Raw genomic sequence first — 16,532 nt, forward strand, 5'->3', positions numbered from 1 at the left:
ATCGTCTACAGTTTTGAACTCTTCTTCCTAAAGAAGGTAGTCACCCTTTCACACTTAGACTATTTGGCTATCCTTTCATGCCTAACCCCACACTTGGTGCCTATTGTGAGTAGGATGATGAGGATAGGTGTACAAGTATCTTCCTTATGACTGAGTAATAGAGGAAACTAGTGGCCTCAGACACAAATGGACAAGGTGAGAAGTAGTTGAATGACCTAACACTACAAATTGAGAGACATTAGCAATATTAAAGTGGCGTATTGATAAGATTGAGGATATCTTGGAGGAAACGATTATATCCATGGAGGTGCTAGCTGATGCACATGACTTTCACAGTAAGTCCAGATGAATACTGTGGACAATATGATGTTAGAATGATTTGAGGACCATATAGGTGAATAGATCACATACTAATTGTGTGATGAGGTGCATTTGCAGCCTTAGTATAGGCATGCCAAAGAGGAATTTGGATTGAGCACAAATATTGGAAATGTTGACACCCAATCTTTGGGATTAGGAAAACTTATGTAAATATTCTAAATAGAAAAAAATAAAGGAAGATAGAATACGAAGAGACATTGGGAGATGAAACCCAATAGTCTCCCTCTCCTTGTATATAGTCATATTATCTTTTAATGATGAGCACAAATTGATTCAAAGTTACAAACCTGGCCTGACATGGTATCAGAGAAATAATTCCCAATTTAGCTCTCTCCTCTTGTAACTCATATTCATTGACATATTCCCTACAATTATTTCCTCAATAAGGTTGAGAACAAAAAATGTGGTCATTTAAGGCCTTAAGATGGATCCTAAGGATTTTCTCCAGAAATTTTCAAGTTGGGAGAAGTAGTAAAAATGACACATAAAGTTGATTCCTCCAAATATTCTACTCTAAAATATGGCTGAAAATAATATATTGATCCAACCACAATTATTTATACTTTCCTCTTGGATCATGCCTAACAACATACAAAAAAATTGATTTACCTAGAAAATCTAAGTAAAAGGCCTACCCACATTGCCTAGCAGAACATGATATGCCATCCTCAAAATCCTCCACCTCCTCAAGTTAAAAAATAATATTAGAGGAAGGAAAAATGACTTTGAATCCTAACACACCAATAGGATTTTTTCTACTTGTTTTATCAAGAAATATTATTCTATTAATGAAACAATATGACTATGTAATCAACAAATATTAACGCTCAAAATAGTTTTGTGAAAAAATTCCATCAGCTAAGGAGAGCATATAGATGAAGGAGATACTAAAGATGAGGCTCCCATAATAAGTACAACTTAACCTCCACCCATCAATATCCCATTCTAGTAGTTTGAGTTAATTTGATTCTCCCTCTTTAATGCATCCATCACTACAACACATGAACTCTTGAAGCCTAATATTTTCATATATTGAAAAAGCTTGGTTGATCCAATCCCTCTACTCTAGTACTTCTCACATGGATACATTGTCAATATATCGTGTGTAAACTTAAGATAACTTGTGATCCCAATTTTAGTATCATGAATTAAATATTCCCATCGATTCTCTACTTTATTTTGTATAAACATGAGAATGAGGCATGAAAACTTGACTTACTAGTGATATGACTTCTAAATAGTCCACAACATCATAAGATGATCCATAGAAGAATCACTAAAAGTCAACCCATATTAAATAGTTATCAATTTAATAATTCATTATATAGTTTAATATGTTATTTTCCAAATAAACCATGGTTAATAATAATTTTGTTAACAATAACAAAAAATCTTATATAACAGAATATGTTTGTGTGTTTTTTCGTTAGCAAAAGCAAAGTTGATCATATTTCTATTCAATTTGAAAAAAATACACATAGTATATACTTATAGCATTCACAAGGAATTGAGGTCATTATATTCTCATTACAAATTTCTATCTCAATATTTAAAATTCTAGCAAAAGAATTAAGACTTGCCCATAACCCTTTATAAAATTGATTGTAAACATCTAGTATTTTAAGTATTTATAATTAAATTATACCATGATAAAAGTTTAATTACTTCCAATAAGGAAATTATGTACTCTATCGTCACCTAGAATAGAGTTCTCTCACAAAGGTCTATGTAGATATGACATTCTATTCACTCAAGGTTGATTATTGCAAAAAATATTTGGAGTTCTACTCTTCACCTAGCCATAGACCTTGTTGCTCAAGCACAAGATTTAAGAGTGTTTATAAGGTAGCAATAAACATGAGATGGATTGTCAAGCATATGCTGGCAGGGGTGTTGTTGGACTGTCACAGTGGAAAAAATGATCTAATGGATAAAATGAATCCCTGCTTTGAAAGAAAATTTCAATGTTAAGGAGCAACTTTGGAGGGGTAGCTGAAGGTTCCCTAAGCTAGGTCAAGTGCTTGTAATGGATTAAAGATCAACTTCTGCTGCAAAGTTTCATGAGGAAGATCATTATGCAATAAATGCACATGAAAAATTGGAAGTCAAAGTCTAGGACTCATTACAAAGAAGTGTTTCAAACAGTCACCACTAAGTTTTGAATGGGATCTAAAATTTGACTTTCTCAAAATTGAATGAAGTTGGAACAACTCTGAAACAACCCAAAACAATGAATGCTATTATTAAAAAATTAAGCAAAAGTTGACATTATCCTTATCTTTCCTTTTCAAAAAGGCAAGAGAAGGAGAATGTCAACTTTTACTTTAACTTTAAACCTTAAGTATTACCATTAATTACTAGGGTTAGGTTTTGTAGGGCCCTAGGGTTAAGATATATTTTTTTCCTTTTAACTATTTTTTTTTTTAAATAATATTTGGTGGTCATTAGCTATGTTGCACTACATTCTTCAGAATTGGTCAGTTTAGTAGAGAACTACTCACTTTGTTGTTTTAAGGCTAGTTCAATACAAGAACAACCTTAGCCAATCTGAACCACCAAATTAGACTAGTACAACACTAAAACCATTGGGACTAGCCAATTCCACTAGTTCTAGGCTAGTTCCAATAACAGTGTGCCCTTCTCATCTTCCTCTAGTTCTAGGCTAGTTGTTGGATCCTTTTAGGAATGGTGATTTGGTGAGTGCCATAAACTATCAAACTATTGTGAGCACCTAATATCATAAGTAGTTAAGCCTTGACAAACACAAATTTTCAAGGAACTAGTACAGGCATCCCAAAACATATTTAATGAGGACGTGCATGAAAGGAACTATTACAGACCTCCCAAGACAGTCAGTGATGACGTTCATGACCAAAAAGGATCAGAAAAAATATCCACCCTCAAAAATCCTACCCAAAACATTGAAGTGTGGTGAAAAACAAATTTTTGGTAGGCTATTAATGCTACCAACAATCACTCCCTCTCCAATTTCACAAGAAGCTCCTACTCAAGCTACCTCCTCCACTATGGTTATAATAATTTCTTGCAACTGTGTGAGCTACAAGAAATTAAAATTGCCTTGGAATCTCCACCAATATTAGGGAACTCGACTTCTCAGCATGCTCTAACTATTTTGGGCTGATTGATCAGTTAACTAGATGATCATTGAGTTTGACTGAAGTCCCACTGCTTAAATGACCTTCCACTAGTTCCTCCAAAGGTTAGAAATAGTTTAATTAACAACAACATAAGATAATTGACATTTATTGCTACAAATTAGCAATCACATATGCAGAACTGAACTCTAACTCCTCCAACTCGAATTTACTAAGTTAACTAGGTGACACAAGCCATGTTACACAAGTTAACATCATCCAAGTTGTCTATTGATGTGGAAATTCAATTTTTTTCAATTTAAGCAAAGAAAAATCAAATTGAGAATTTCTTGTTGCATTTTTTAACACATAGTTCACTAGAATGTATTACTTTTACTATGAACTTGGCAGAGTTCACATGTTAAGTTCATAAGGTTTTGGGCTAATGTGGTTCTATGTGTTGTGTATATAAAGAATAGGTGTCCATCTCATGCTATCAGAAATAAGACTCCCTATGAAATGTGGTATGGCCATATGCCTTCGATGAGGCATCTCAAGGTTTTTGGTCCCTCCTGTTATGCCTTCATACCTAAGGAACAAATTAAAAAACTTAGTGCAAGGAGTCACAAATGTATATTCTTTGGGTACTCATACCTCCAAAGAATACCATCTCTATGATGAAGTGAATAATAATTTTATAATATCTAGAGATGTTATCTTTCTTGAGTCTTCTAAGATTGACAATGTTGTTGAGTGGGAGCTTAATCGTTTGGATAGATTTGAACATGCAAAGTATTTTCAAGAGTTTGATAGTGAGATTCCACATCTCCTTCTCTTAGCTCTATAATTTCTATGAAGACCCTTGAAGAAACCAGGTTTAAGGAAATTCCTTCCCCTGCTTTTTCAAGAAAGAGTTAAGAGACTACTGGCAACAGGTGACCAAATATGACAAGCAGTGAGGGTACATGCAAGATACAAAGCACAGATTAATGCAAAGGAGTAATGCAAAGGAGTGTATTGACTATATACATATCATCAAACATATTTCATCCAACTTAGGATGCCTTGCATCGTGCCTTGTTAGTCATAAGATCATGTTGGTCACAACCTTCGTAGCTTAAATAAACAAGTGGTAATACTCTTCATCTTCTAAGCTATGTAATAAACAAGTGAAAGGGAGCAAGACACATAAAGGAAACACTGACTTTCAGTTCTTTCAACCATGCATGTCATTGAAGACAGAGTGATACGACAATGATAAGCAATCTTATAAGCTACACTAAGAGGTGTATCTCAAAACATGTGCTTTGTTTTCCATAACTAGCCTCCAAACGGTTATGCATCAGATGGAGTCTTCATGTGGTAGTGATATTCTATCATCCTTAGGTTCCTTGGTCTGCTTATTTTTCTCCTCAGCTCCTTGAGAGTCATATATCATGTCATCCTTCTTTGTGGCCCCTGAGAGACATAATTGTGTAGTTTCAACAGGAAGTGACTGTTGCGGGATGAGGCCCTAGGAGGACACATTTACACAGTTTTAGGATGTAAGGCATTGCTATAAGATGAGGCCCTAGGAAGACACATCTACACAGTTTCAGAATGCAAGGTAGACTGGGTAGTCAAGGGACAAAATTGCACAATTTCTGGAGATAGTGGGTTCCAACGAAGAGAAGGAGATTGGAGGAAACCACTGCGCATTTTTGAATGTTAAGAGAAGTTTGGATTTCTGCACATTGCGCAGTTCCAATAGGCAAGGGAAAATCATGAGAGTTACATATGTGAAGTGCACAGTTCAGGAAAGTTAGATGAGGCTAGTTTGAAGGAAACTCTGAAATTTGGCTAAGTGTGGGATCAATGGACTGATGTGAACACTAATAAAACTTGTCTACAATCACACACATGAAAACTCAGCGATACAGCATAGACCATCCAAAACATATAACACATACTCCACTTAATGCAACAACCTTTGTGGCAGCTTACAACAAGTGCGGCTCCAATGATAGACTTTGGGAGGATAAAGGTGAAACTTGTGTAAGAGTGTGTGAAATGAGTGTGAAACATGTCTATGTGGTGAGGACAACCCATTCTCATAAATATTTCCCCTTGAAGAAAAACAAACCTCCCTTTGCATGACAAGCGATAACCCCCATGCCCAAAGATGACACATTCTATGTAAATATAAAAGCATGAACTCTTAAGATCAAAAAGGGGAGCTTGAGATCATCTACTTACCAATAAGTGACTAAGGAATGATTGATCATAATATCCATAGCAGGCTCTGAAATTTAAGTGCATGCCAAAATTTTGGAGGGTGTTGCAGCCGCTACAACAGAGCCTTCACCTTCTTGCTAGCTTCTTTTTCAACCAGTGTCTTGAATTCTACGAACTTGGAGAATGTCTCATCTTTCTTCCACATGAAGAATATCCAACACTTCCATGAGAAGTCATCAATAAAAAAGACAAAATATTTGTGTCTGATAGTCGAGGTTCTCAAGAAAGGTCCATAAACATGATAGTGGATTCTTTCTAGGACTGCATGTTCTTTGTTGTCCTGATCACAGAATGTGGATTTTATGTACTTCCCCAACGTACACCATTTTCATCCTACTACTTAAGTGCTCCTTTAGGGAGGCCAGTGGTTATTTGTTGTACAATATTCGAGGTACCATGATGAAAATGGCCAAGTATTTTGTGACAAAGTTCATCGACATCTCTACCTACACTCTCTCTGCCTTAGTGCTTAATGCAGCACAATCTTCCACATCTAGCTTATACAAGTTCTTCACACGAACCGTAATATGCTTCACCTGTCACATGGTTATGTGTCTCAGGAACACTTTTCCTTTGATGAATATCACTTCACAACCATGGTCTTCCAAAACTGCAACAAAGATGAGATTTTTATTTAGGCCTAAAACAAACATGGCATCCATAAGCCTGAGAGGGGAGCCCGACTCCCTCTGAAAGGTGACTGTACCAATACCAGTCACATTGTACCTTTTTTCATCCCCTAGCTTAATGTGCATCTATAGATCTTTCTCCTCCAAGTCATTGAAAAAATATTTACACCTTGTCATGTGGAACGATGCACTTGAGTCCAAGTACCACACACTCCCCATCATTGTGCTAGACATGCATATGATAAGGGTAAAGTCAAGCTCGAACTATGAAGCCAAGGTTTAACATGCTACTCCTCCTAAGGTCTTCTTGCTTGCATTTTTGTGTGGACACTTCATGGCATAGTGCTCGCATTCATGACAATGGAAGCATTTAATTTTTGATAGATCTTTCTTCTTTCCCCCTTGACTGGATTCTGGTTTGGTTTGAGATTTATTCCCTTTTCCCTTCTTTCCCTTTCAAACCAATCCAAATTTTTCTTTATCCTTGCCCTTGGATGAGGTCCCATCTCTGGTATTCTGCCTTATTTCCTCCTGTACCAAATCAAACCATAAGTGTTCCCAATTTAGTAGTTTCTCCCTTCCATTCACTAAATCTTGATAGTTATGCCAGCTCTTGGGAAGGCCCAGAAGGGCTAGGCTTACCAAGTCATCCTTTAAAACAATAACACCAACTATTGCAAGCTCATAATGAACTTGTGTGAACCTACTTAGATACTACAGGATAGTGTCATTCTTCTACATCTTGATATTTCAAAGTTTATCCTTGAGCTCCAACTTCCTGTGGTCACTACTATTCTGAAATAGATTTGTCAGTGTCTACCACATTGCATAAGTATTTTCTTCCCCATGGAGATTAGTGACAATGTGGTCTCGTACTCCTCCAATAGGTCTCGTGCGTACTCCCTCCAATATTACTTTCCTTGCCTTGGTTACATCTTTCTTCCATTGAGCAAGGTTTTTAGCATCATATTTCGTTGGTTTTACAACAACTCCCTTAATGTATTTTAGAAATCCATTGTCATCGAATACATCCTCCATGCAATCCTTCCATGCAATGAAATTAGAGTTGCATTGCAAGGCATACTCTAGCCTCAACCCATCTAAGGTCATGTTCTGAGCTCTAAAGAGATCCTTCTACACTGAACTGCAAATTTGAACCTCCTGAGAAACAGCTTTGAAATTCCTGCTCTAATGTGAATCTTGCTCTAATACCATGTAGAAATTATGGTGTAGATTTTCAACTACTCATGAAGTTTTAGTCAAAATTACAGGACAAAAACCTAGTCTACTACATTATGGAAGTTAATTCCTAACTTAGAACAAAAATTTCAGACATGCAATAACAAATAACACACATTCACACAATTTCTTTCTTGGGGAAAGAAATTTGGTAAAAACCCCAATGTATGCTTGCATTAATATGATGAACATAGATGTATTACAAGTGCTTTGCTAAACTAGCACAACCTGCAAGTGAATAACCTCTCTCTCTACTCATTGAGAAGCTATGACCCAAACATAGTCAATTTATGTCTTTTCTTGAGCCCCTATTTCCTTGCGCAATTCCTCAAGAAATTATTCCCCTATTATTTAGGAAATTTCCAAAATGGATTGCCAATTCCCAAGGTTGATCATCTGATTGCATGCAACACTTGTACATTGCCTTGGAATCTCCACCACAACTTGGGAACTCGAATTCTTTGCATGCACTAGTTATTTTGGGATGACTGATCAGTTAACTAGATGATCACTGAGTTTGACTAAAGTCCCACAACACAACTGACCTTCCACAAGTTCCTCCAACAATAAGAACTAGTTTACTTGAATAAAATCGAGATAACTAACTTTGATTGATATAAATTAGCAACCACAAATGCTTAACTAAACTCTAACTCCTCTAACTCGAATTTACTCAGTAAACTAGGTGACACAAGGCATGTCACACAAGTCAATTGCATCTAAGTTGTATGTTGATGTGGAAATTCATTTTTTCTCAATGCAATGAAGGAAAAATCAATTAAGAATTTATTGCTGCATTTTTCAACAATCCTTCAAGTGAATTTAATCCATGTTGTCGATGACAGTCAAGAGTTCTAGCACAATAATATGTTGATAATAGCAACCAACAGATAAAAGTAGCATTTAAAATAAATGAAACAGTAAAAAAACACATATTAAAATAAAATTGATGGAGACCCCGAAAAGTACTCCAATTATGATACTGCTTATCCACGTTTAACAAAAGTTCCTCCATCACTCCTCTCATGAAGCACACCTTTGTTGTTGGCCTCCATCATGCTAAATCCCATCAGTTTTTGTCAACCTCCATCAATCCACTTCCTGAAGAACCCATCAACGACGTAAAGACGGACCTCGAATCCTTTACCTTTACCTTTTTTTACTAGTGCCTCGTATTGAAAATTTGAAGACAAAATATTTCTTTTCTCTTAAAAAATTGTCTTAAAATCCCCCTTCGTGTAGCAGTGCCGAATGCAACGATAGACAAGTTGTCTCTAATCGTATCAGTAGATATGAAAGGGACAAAAGAGGAATTGATGTCCGATAAATCTTGTTAGTAAAAGTTGTCATGTTCTTCTTAGTCGACTACCCCACAAAACAAAGAGCCCAACAAATCGTTGTCTTTATATAAGATAACATGGATGGTAAGTAAAATAACAACCTCAGTATAGGTGCAAGACAATAGTTGCTTGCAAGTTGGCGGACTTAGGGTGCACTGTTAGAGTCAATTTTGCAGTTGTTAGATAATGTTATCTTAAATTGATATTTTTGTGTCTTAATTGTTAATTGTCTTAAATATGTTTCATCTAAAGTGGCCATTGTCTTAAATATAAAGTTTTGTCTTAAAATATTTTTGTCTCAAACTATTTTTGTCTTAAATATAAAGTTTTACCTTAAAATAATTTTGTTTTAAATTGTTCTTGTCTTAAATATAAAGTTTTGTCTTTAAATGTTTTTCTCAAGCTACTTTTGCCTTAAATATAAAGTTTTGTCTCAAAATATTTTGGTTTTAAATATAAAGTTTTGTCTTAAAATATTTTTGTCTCAAACTGCTTTTGTTTTAAAATATTTTTTTCTTAAACTATTTTTGTCTTAAATATAAAGTTTTGTCTTAAAATATTTTTGTCTCAAACTGTTTTTGTCTTAAAGTTTATATTTAAGACAATTCAATTGATATTAAATTTTAATGTAAAATAACTAAAATAAAGAGTGATTTTTTAAGACAAAAGATTTCTTTTGTCTCAAAAAAAGTCTTAAAATTGCCCTTGGTGTAGCAGTGAAGTAGGTCAATAAGATGGTTAGTGACATAGTCTTCATTGTTAGATTGATGTTAGGTCCTAGAATACAATAGATTCATAGCTAATATGAGAAATCAATGGTACATTTATTTTTCAACTGCTGCATTTCTAACTGCTGCGTGATGAAATTCCTACCAGTGAAGGCAGGAGCAAGGACAATTTTTACAAATAGAAACAAGTTGAATTATTCTTACTTGAGAAACCAAGTTTTGTTGAAGGCTAAACTTTTGGAATGGAATGATGAATTTGCAACAAGAAGGAAAGACAGGTCTCAGATACAGTAGAAAGATCTTTGGAGTTTGGTCAAAGGAAAGAAGGTGCTATGGTAGCATTAGAAGCCAAATGATGGTGGACAATGAAACTAAAAGATTATTTCATGTGGAATAAAACCAAGACCATAAATAATGTTTGCTATTGTAATCAATTCTATTGGTTCTAGAGGATTATAATTATATAACTAGTATCTCAATAAGTGGAGTTTGTAATAGTGTGTAGATGAGTTAGTCGTGATGTAAGCCTGATGAGGCATGCGTACCCTCATGTAGTTCATGGTAATCTGAAAACCACTTTGTAGTGCAAGTTTTTGGTAACTTGAAACCACTTGTATGGGAAGTTTGTGGTCGGCTAAAAACCACTTGGTGTAATGTTTTGTGGTCATCCAAAACTACTTGATGTGTTGTTCGTAGTAAGAATCAACCATGTGAGGATGTGATTAAGTTGTGAGAGAGAACATATGTACAGGGATTCATGTAAAGTGTTTGTTGCTTATAAGAGATGCAAGAGCAACACAAGCATGGTTGAGGGTAATATGATAATACCCAAAACTTGGCTAATGGTAAGACCATAAAACGCATAGCATGCTTACAAGTGAGCGAGAAAACCTAATTTATAATAATGATGGTGATGGAGGGGGATTAAATGTACAAGAAAAGAATGGTTGAATGATCTATGTTCATGAAGGGCATCCTAGAAATTGCAACAGTTAGGTACCCATGTATTCCGGTGGATGGTTGTTTCTTTATATAGATGCCAACATTTTGATAATGTTTGTAAATACTAGGTTGGAACATAAGTAGTCATTAAGGGGGAGTGCTAGAGTATCTAATTTCACTTGTCTTAGTATGTTGGATTATATATTCAATTATTGGATTTATTGCTCATTATTAAGTAGATTTCCCTCTCTACAAGCAGGAGCTTATTCCTAGTTTGTAAGGGTTATTGAGACCTACTTGGTTTGAGATATTATTTCCAAGTAATTCGCTTCCTATCTAACAATAGATTGTGTATAGACGATAGCTTGCCTATCTTGAAAGAAAGCCTTGTACAATTATATGTATGAATTTAATAAATAACCTCTTGTATATCTATATATATGAGTTTAATAAATAACCCTCAAAACAAATTTATGTATATAATAATATGTACTTTCCTAATTTTTTTAATATAAAAAAATATGATATTTATTAAAAATATAATTATTTTATTTTTTTATAAAAATATTATATTTTTATTCCATAATAAATTATATTAAATTTTATCATAAACCTATCAAGAAATTAATTCACTTTTAAGTATTTGCATATGATATTTAACGTAAATTTGTAAGTGCTCGTTGCACTCCTTGCTTTGGAGTGATGCTCACAATAGGGTCACAAAGAATTTAGAAATCAACTGCTTCGAAACATAAGTTAAAACTCTGAAGAAAAAGTCTCTATTTTTTCAGATTCATTTCCAATGCAAGTCTATTAACGTTAAGTACCATGTTTAATATAGTGAAAACACTAACTAAAACGTATAATAAACGCAACTTATTTGCAAAATGGAATCGAAAAATTTAAACCAGCACAACAAAATAACACTCTAAAATTTTATAAAATATTCAAAATGTTTTGCATGAAGTGCCATGCATCGATTTTTCTCCAATTCATGAAAAGAAGAGTGGGGCAAGGCTGATGAACACATTCCGCGTATTTACTAACTTTTAATAGGGTGTTGTTTATAGAGGCTCTAATTTTTATTGGCTAGTTATTTTTTAAAGTTAGAATTTAGTTATTTTTTTAAAATTATATTTTTTAATGTTAAAATAAATTTAATATCATAAAAAAATATCCAAAATCTTAAAACTTAATAATTATAATTTAAGTTTCATAAAATTTCTACTAAATTTTTACCAAAATTCTTTCAAAATTTCTACTATTTTCAAAACAAAATTATAATTTTATTACACTGATCTTAATGTAACTCTTAATTATAGTAATCATAATAAAGTTGATGTGTGAGCAAATATGGAAATTCAAGAGTGTACATAAATTAATCTTAGACAGTAGTACAGGTCGAAATTAGAAGGGATCAGCCGGTTTCAACAGCAGGACTGGTATTATTCCCCGAATATTCAAATCCGAGAACACATGTCCCAGATCGAAACTTTATAGAGATCGAAACTTTATAGAGATTGGTTTGTAGAGCTAAACAGATTAAAAATGGGAGGGTCTAGTTCCCTACAAAGTATTATAGTTTTTTTTTCTACATATATTAGTACAAATACGTGTCAGAACATGCTAATAGCGATCACATCAAATTAAATATCAAATTCCAGCATCGAGATCTCTATAGAACATAATATGCTGCAGCCGCAACTCTGCATGACTCTATGGTTTGTAGAGCTAAATTGGTATTATTTTCCCTGATATTCAAGTACCAGAAAAATGTCCAAATCAGAATGTCCTACAATAAATTGGAATGGATCCCACCATGGACAAGAACATGGATCAAATATTAGTTTTTTCATGTTTGCAAACTAGATCTCACCGACAGCTGGAACTTAGCCGAAAGATTGATGAACAGAGCCCCACCAGTGAGATAGTGGCAGCAATTTATCCGACAGATTACGGACCACCGACTCGCCAGTGCCCGCAGCATCAAGCCAAAAGATATCAAGCTAAATCTCCACCAGGGACCATAACTTCCGAAAGATAGAAGGGAATAGTACAGACGCACGGATGGCATCCCCGCCGGTGGGGTAATCTACCAAAAAGAAATTGAAATAAATTCCCACCAGTGTCGGAATTTTAATCAAAAAATCGTTTTCTTGGACAAATGCAGAATAAACCCATCACTGGCAGCTAGCTCAACCGAAAGAGATTAATTTGGCAGCCAACTCAACCAAAAGAGATTAATTTGGACGTTGGTTAGAACCAATTAGTGGTATAAATTTTTTAAGTGGTTTAGAATGGGGTTTTGATTTCAAAAATGAATTAAATTTCCAAAACTAAGCATTAAAACTAGAGAGAATTTATAATTTACAATTTACAATTTTATTTTTGAATAAATTGGAAAAAAAGTAGACTAGTAAAAATGTGATTTTTGTTGTTATGGTTTAAAATGCATTTTTGAATACATAAATAGATTCAGCACCCCAAAAATCCTTAAAATACTCAAACTTTACAGATTAAACAACTTAAACTAAAATATTTTGGTTAAAATTAATTAGAAAAAATACCTTAAAAATTACTATTTCATGCTCTAAATAAGGACGCTTACTAAGACCCATAGCTTGAACTGTTTGTGGTTCACCACCACCTATGCCGGAATTCCTTGGCTTGGATCAGTCCATCCATTCAGTTGATCAGTGGTAGTTTCTCTCTCAATTGTCCTTTCCAGGCAGCCTGCCTGGACGATGGATGGATTCAGTGTCCCTCAATCAATCCATCAATCAATTAGACCGGATGTTCTCATCTATAAATTAAACTAGATAAAAAGATAACCCAAAAAACATAAAACAAATAAACTAGTGCATGAATTTCCAGATCCTCAAAACTAACTAAGACATTAATTTCCAGTGATGTAATTTCCAGATCCTCAAAACTAACTAAGACATTAATTTCCACTGATGTAATTTCCATATTGTTAGAAAAAATCTAATTAACGGACGTAATTTGACCTAACTTTGTTTCAAACCCCAGAATTTTATAAAACAATATAATGAAACTAAACCCAAGAATTTTATAAAACAATATAATGAACCTGAGTAAATCCAAACCATAGTTCATTTATTTCACCTCCATCAAATTGATGTAATATTCTGAAACGAGCAATCAGTGGAATTAACTTGGCATTTAAAAAATAAGTTTTAAGGCTCTGGTCCAATGTCTAATAGTTATATGTAAAAGTTTAGTTTTCACAAATTTTCTGGTCTAATTTGTAATAAAACTATGTAGGTCTGAGAGCTGTTTCAAGCTTGATTTCTTCGATTAAGAAAAAATACTTACATTTAAGAACACAGTATCTTTGGAGTTTGTTCTTCTTAATGTGCTTGAGTTTGTGTGGAGAGCACTTATGTTTATCTCAAAAGAATGGTTCTCAAAAATTCAATTCATGAAAACAGAGAAGGAAATTCAATATTGGACCAAAGCCACCAACAGTTTATTTGATAAAGAATGGTTCTCAAAAATTCAATTCATGAAAACAGAGAAGGAAATTCAATATTGGACCAAAGCCACCAACAGTTTATTTGATTAATATTAAAGCAATAAACAATGTGTAACATAACATGGTTCAATACTAGAACCAGTAATCGAGAAAATCCACAACTTTACATAATAAATCGTGAATGGAGGACGCTCTACTCCATCTTCAAATAAATTCCAGAAAAAAAAGAATAGTATCCGACTATCTGTAATAAACTGTATTTAAATCTGCCTTTGCATGAAACCATAAAGTATCAATTCTGGGCTTCAATTTAATTTTCCATGGCAAGAGGATTAAAAAAATTAGTTCCAGTGAACTTCTACTCTGCCTTGAAAAGCTGCCGATATTTATGCAGGACTTGCAACTCTCAGACGCTCCGGTTTAACATCTCCCTATATCGTTCGAAGGAATCTTGTTTCTGCAAATACATTTGGGTGCGAAACCTCCTGATAAAAGCGTCCGCCAAAACGTCGATCTCGTTCTCCAGCTGGCCCACCTCCGAACACGTAGATCTTCGCCCCTCTGCAACACAAACAGAATTTGCAGGGTTCTCGGCGGGGGTCTCTGAGTCAAAAAGAGCGTGGGATAGATAATCCAATTCCTGCTCGCAGTGTTGCAGTACTTCACAAGGCATCTCATCAGCAGCCGCAGCATGATACACCGTCAAGGCCATGTTGTTGCTGGAATGGCTTTGGCATTCTTCATGTCCAAACAGGGAATTCATCTTATGAGAAATTGCACCGAATATCTTCTTGTTCTTGATGAGCCCAAGAACAGCGACCTTGGCCTTCATTGTGTGGGCTGCTTTGCCCTTGAGAGCATCTGATTTCGATTTCAGCACTCCGCTCAGGACCGACCACACTTGCTTCACCACCGAAGGCGCAACTCCTATCTTCATATTTGCTCCTGAAATTTACGATACAGGATATAAACAGAACAGGCAATGATGGTTGGACGATGGCTGACTGACCTACCTTGGTTCCAACAGGCAAACCAGCTGATTTTCTAGCAGATCGACCTCTCTATTTATCAGCGTTTTGCGCTGGAATAAAATAATTAAGCAACAGAAATCCGACCTTTGAGTGGAGCGCAAGCATTCATCATCCCCATAAAGAAGATCACACTGACCGGGCCTGGTGCTGTTGCATGAAAACTGGCCAATGCAGTACAGGCTGTGGGCTGCCAAAAAGAGGAAGGTGGACGGTTAGAGTTGGCTTAATGGACTAAGAAATTCTTCTTTCATCGTGACAGAATTATGAATACGACATGTCCTCCGCTTTTACGTACTGTATTTTTCCCATATAGAAATATAAAAGCAGCGCGTAGTCTCCTTTCATCGTAACAGAATTTGGAAGGTGGACCGTTGTTTCCTTCTTTCATCGTAACAGAATTTTAAATACAACACGTCCTCCGCTTTTACGTACTGTATTTTTCCCATATAGACATATAAAAGCAGAACGAAAAATGGAAGGTGGACCGTTGTTTCTTTGGTTTCTTCATTTCCTTCTCTTCTTTTAAAGTAGGGCCTACCCTTAGCGTTTCTTCGTTTCTTTCTCATTCTTTTAAAGCCGGTCCTACCTTTTGCGTTGCAGCCCTGAAGCTTCGTACATTAATTTTGCAGTTTGCAGTCTGCTTGACCACTTTAGCTTGTTTATTTTTGCCTTTGTTTTTTCTTATGTATTTGAGAGGACATTCGATTCGGCAGACCTTGATTGAGAAGCTCAAAGGGACCGCCCACAAGGTAAGTTCGCACGGTAAATTTCCGTAGTGTTTACCTCAAATTCCCGTTTAGTGTTTAAATCAATAGTTTAAAATGGAATCTTGGGTCAATAATGGACCATGAAGGCATCTCCTTGCTATATTTATTTAACTTTATGTGAATGCGATTACAGGTGTAGATAAATTTCGTAAGGCATCATATTATGAGGTTATTGCTGAGGTTCCTCTTTTTTGACATGTCTTCTCAATCTTATTCGGAAATCTTTGACATGTCTTTTCAATCTTATTCGGAAATCTTAACAATGTCATTAAATATATTTTTTAGCCAAAGATTTTGGAAGTTTTTTTTGGTAAGTTTTTGGTTTAATTTTTCTGAAATTTGGTATGAATTTATTGAAATCACAAGTTTGATGACTAACCTCTGCACAATCAAAGTGATTTAGCAGTTTTTAAGGACATTGTATATATATATATATACAAAACACTAGTTTAAATAACACAAATCAAGATATCACTTCAAATTTTTAAGCAGAATTATGGCACCGCAAAGTCCAAAAAATCACACTAAAAACAACTCCTTCAACATGTGTCCCTAATTTCAACACTATGACCACACCTTAAGCTCTATTCATCACATTTTAATATGGGTT

At 34.8% G+C, this 16,532-nt stretch overlaps 1 protein-coding gene across 1 annotated transcript; it reads right to left on the reverse strand.

The window, feature by feature from the left end:
- Nucleotides 1–14,180: 14,180 nt before the first annotated feature.
- On the reverse strand, nt 14,181–15,290 carry LOC149199889 (uncharacterized). The gene has a single exon (XM_089399474.1). It carries the CDS (start codon nt 15,059–15,061, stop codon nt 14,531–14,533), a length of 531 nt encoding a protein of 176 aa, XP_089255600.1. The 5' UTR covers nt 15,062–15,290; the 3' UTR covers nt 14,181–14,530.
- Between the last annotated feature and the right edge of the window lie 1,242 nt (nt 15,291–16,532).

Source organism: Pinus tabuliformis, chromosome 2_1 (assembly GCF_031772625.1).
Source record: "Pinus tabuliformis cultivar Carrire ecotype Pingquan chromosome 2_1, CPIR1, whole genome shotgun sequence".
Taxonomy (NCBI): Eukaryota; Viridiplantae; Streptophyta; class Pinopsida; order Pinales; family Pinaceae; genus Pinus; species Pinus tabuliformis.

Excerpts from the sequence above, each read along its gene's own strand:
- LOC149199889 (XM_089399474.1), bottom strand. The coding sequence starts at position 15,061 with ATGAAGATAGGAGTTGCGCCTTCGGTGGTGAAGCAAGTGTGGTCGGTC.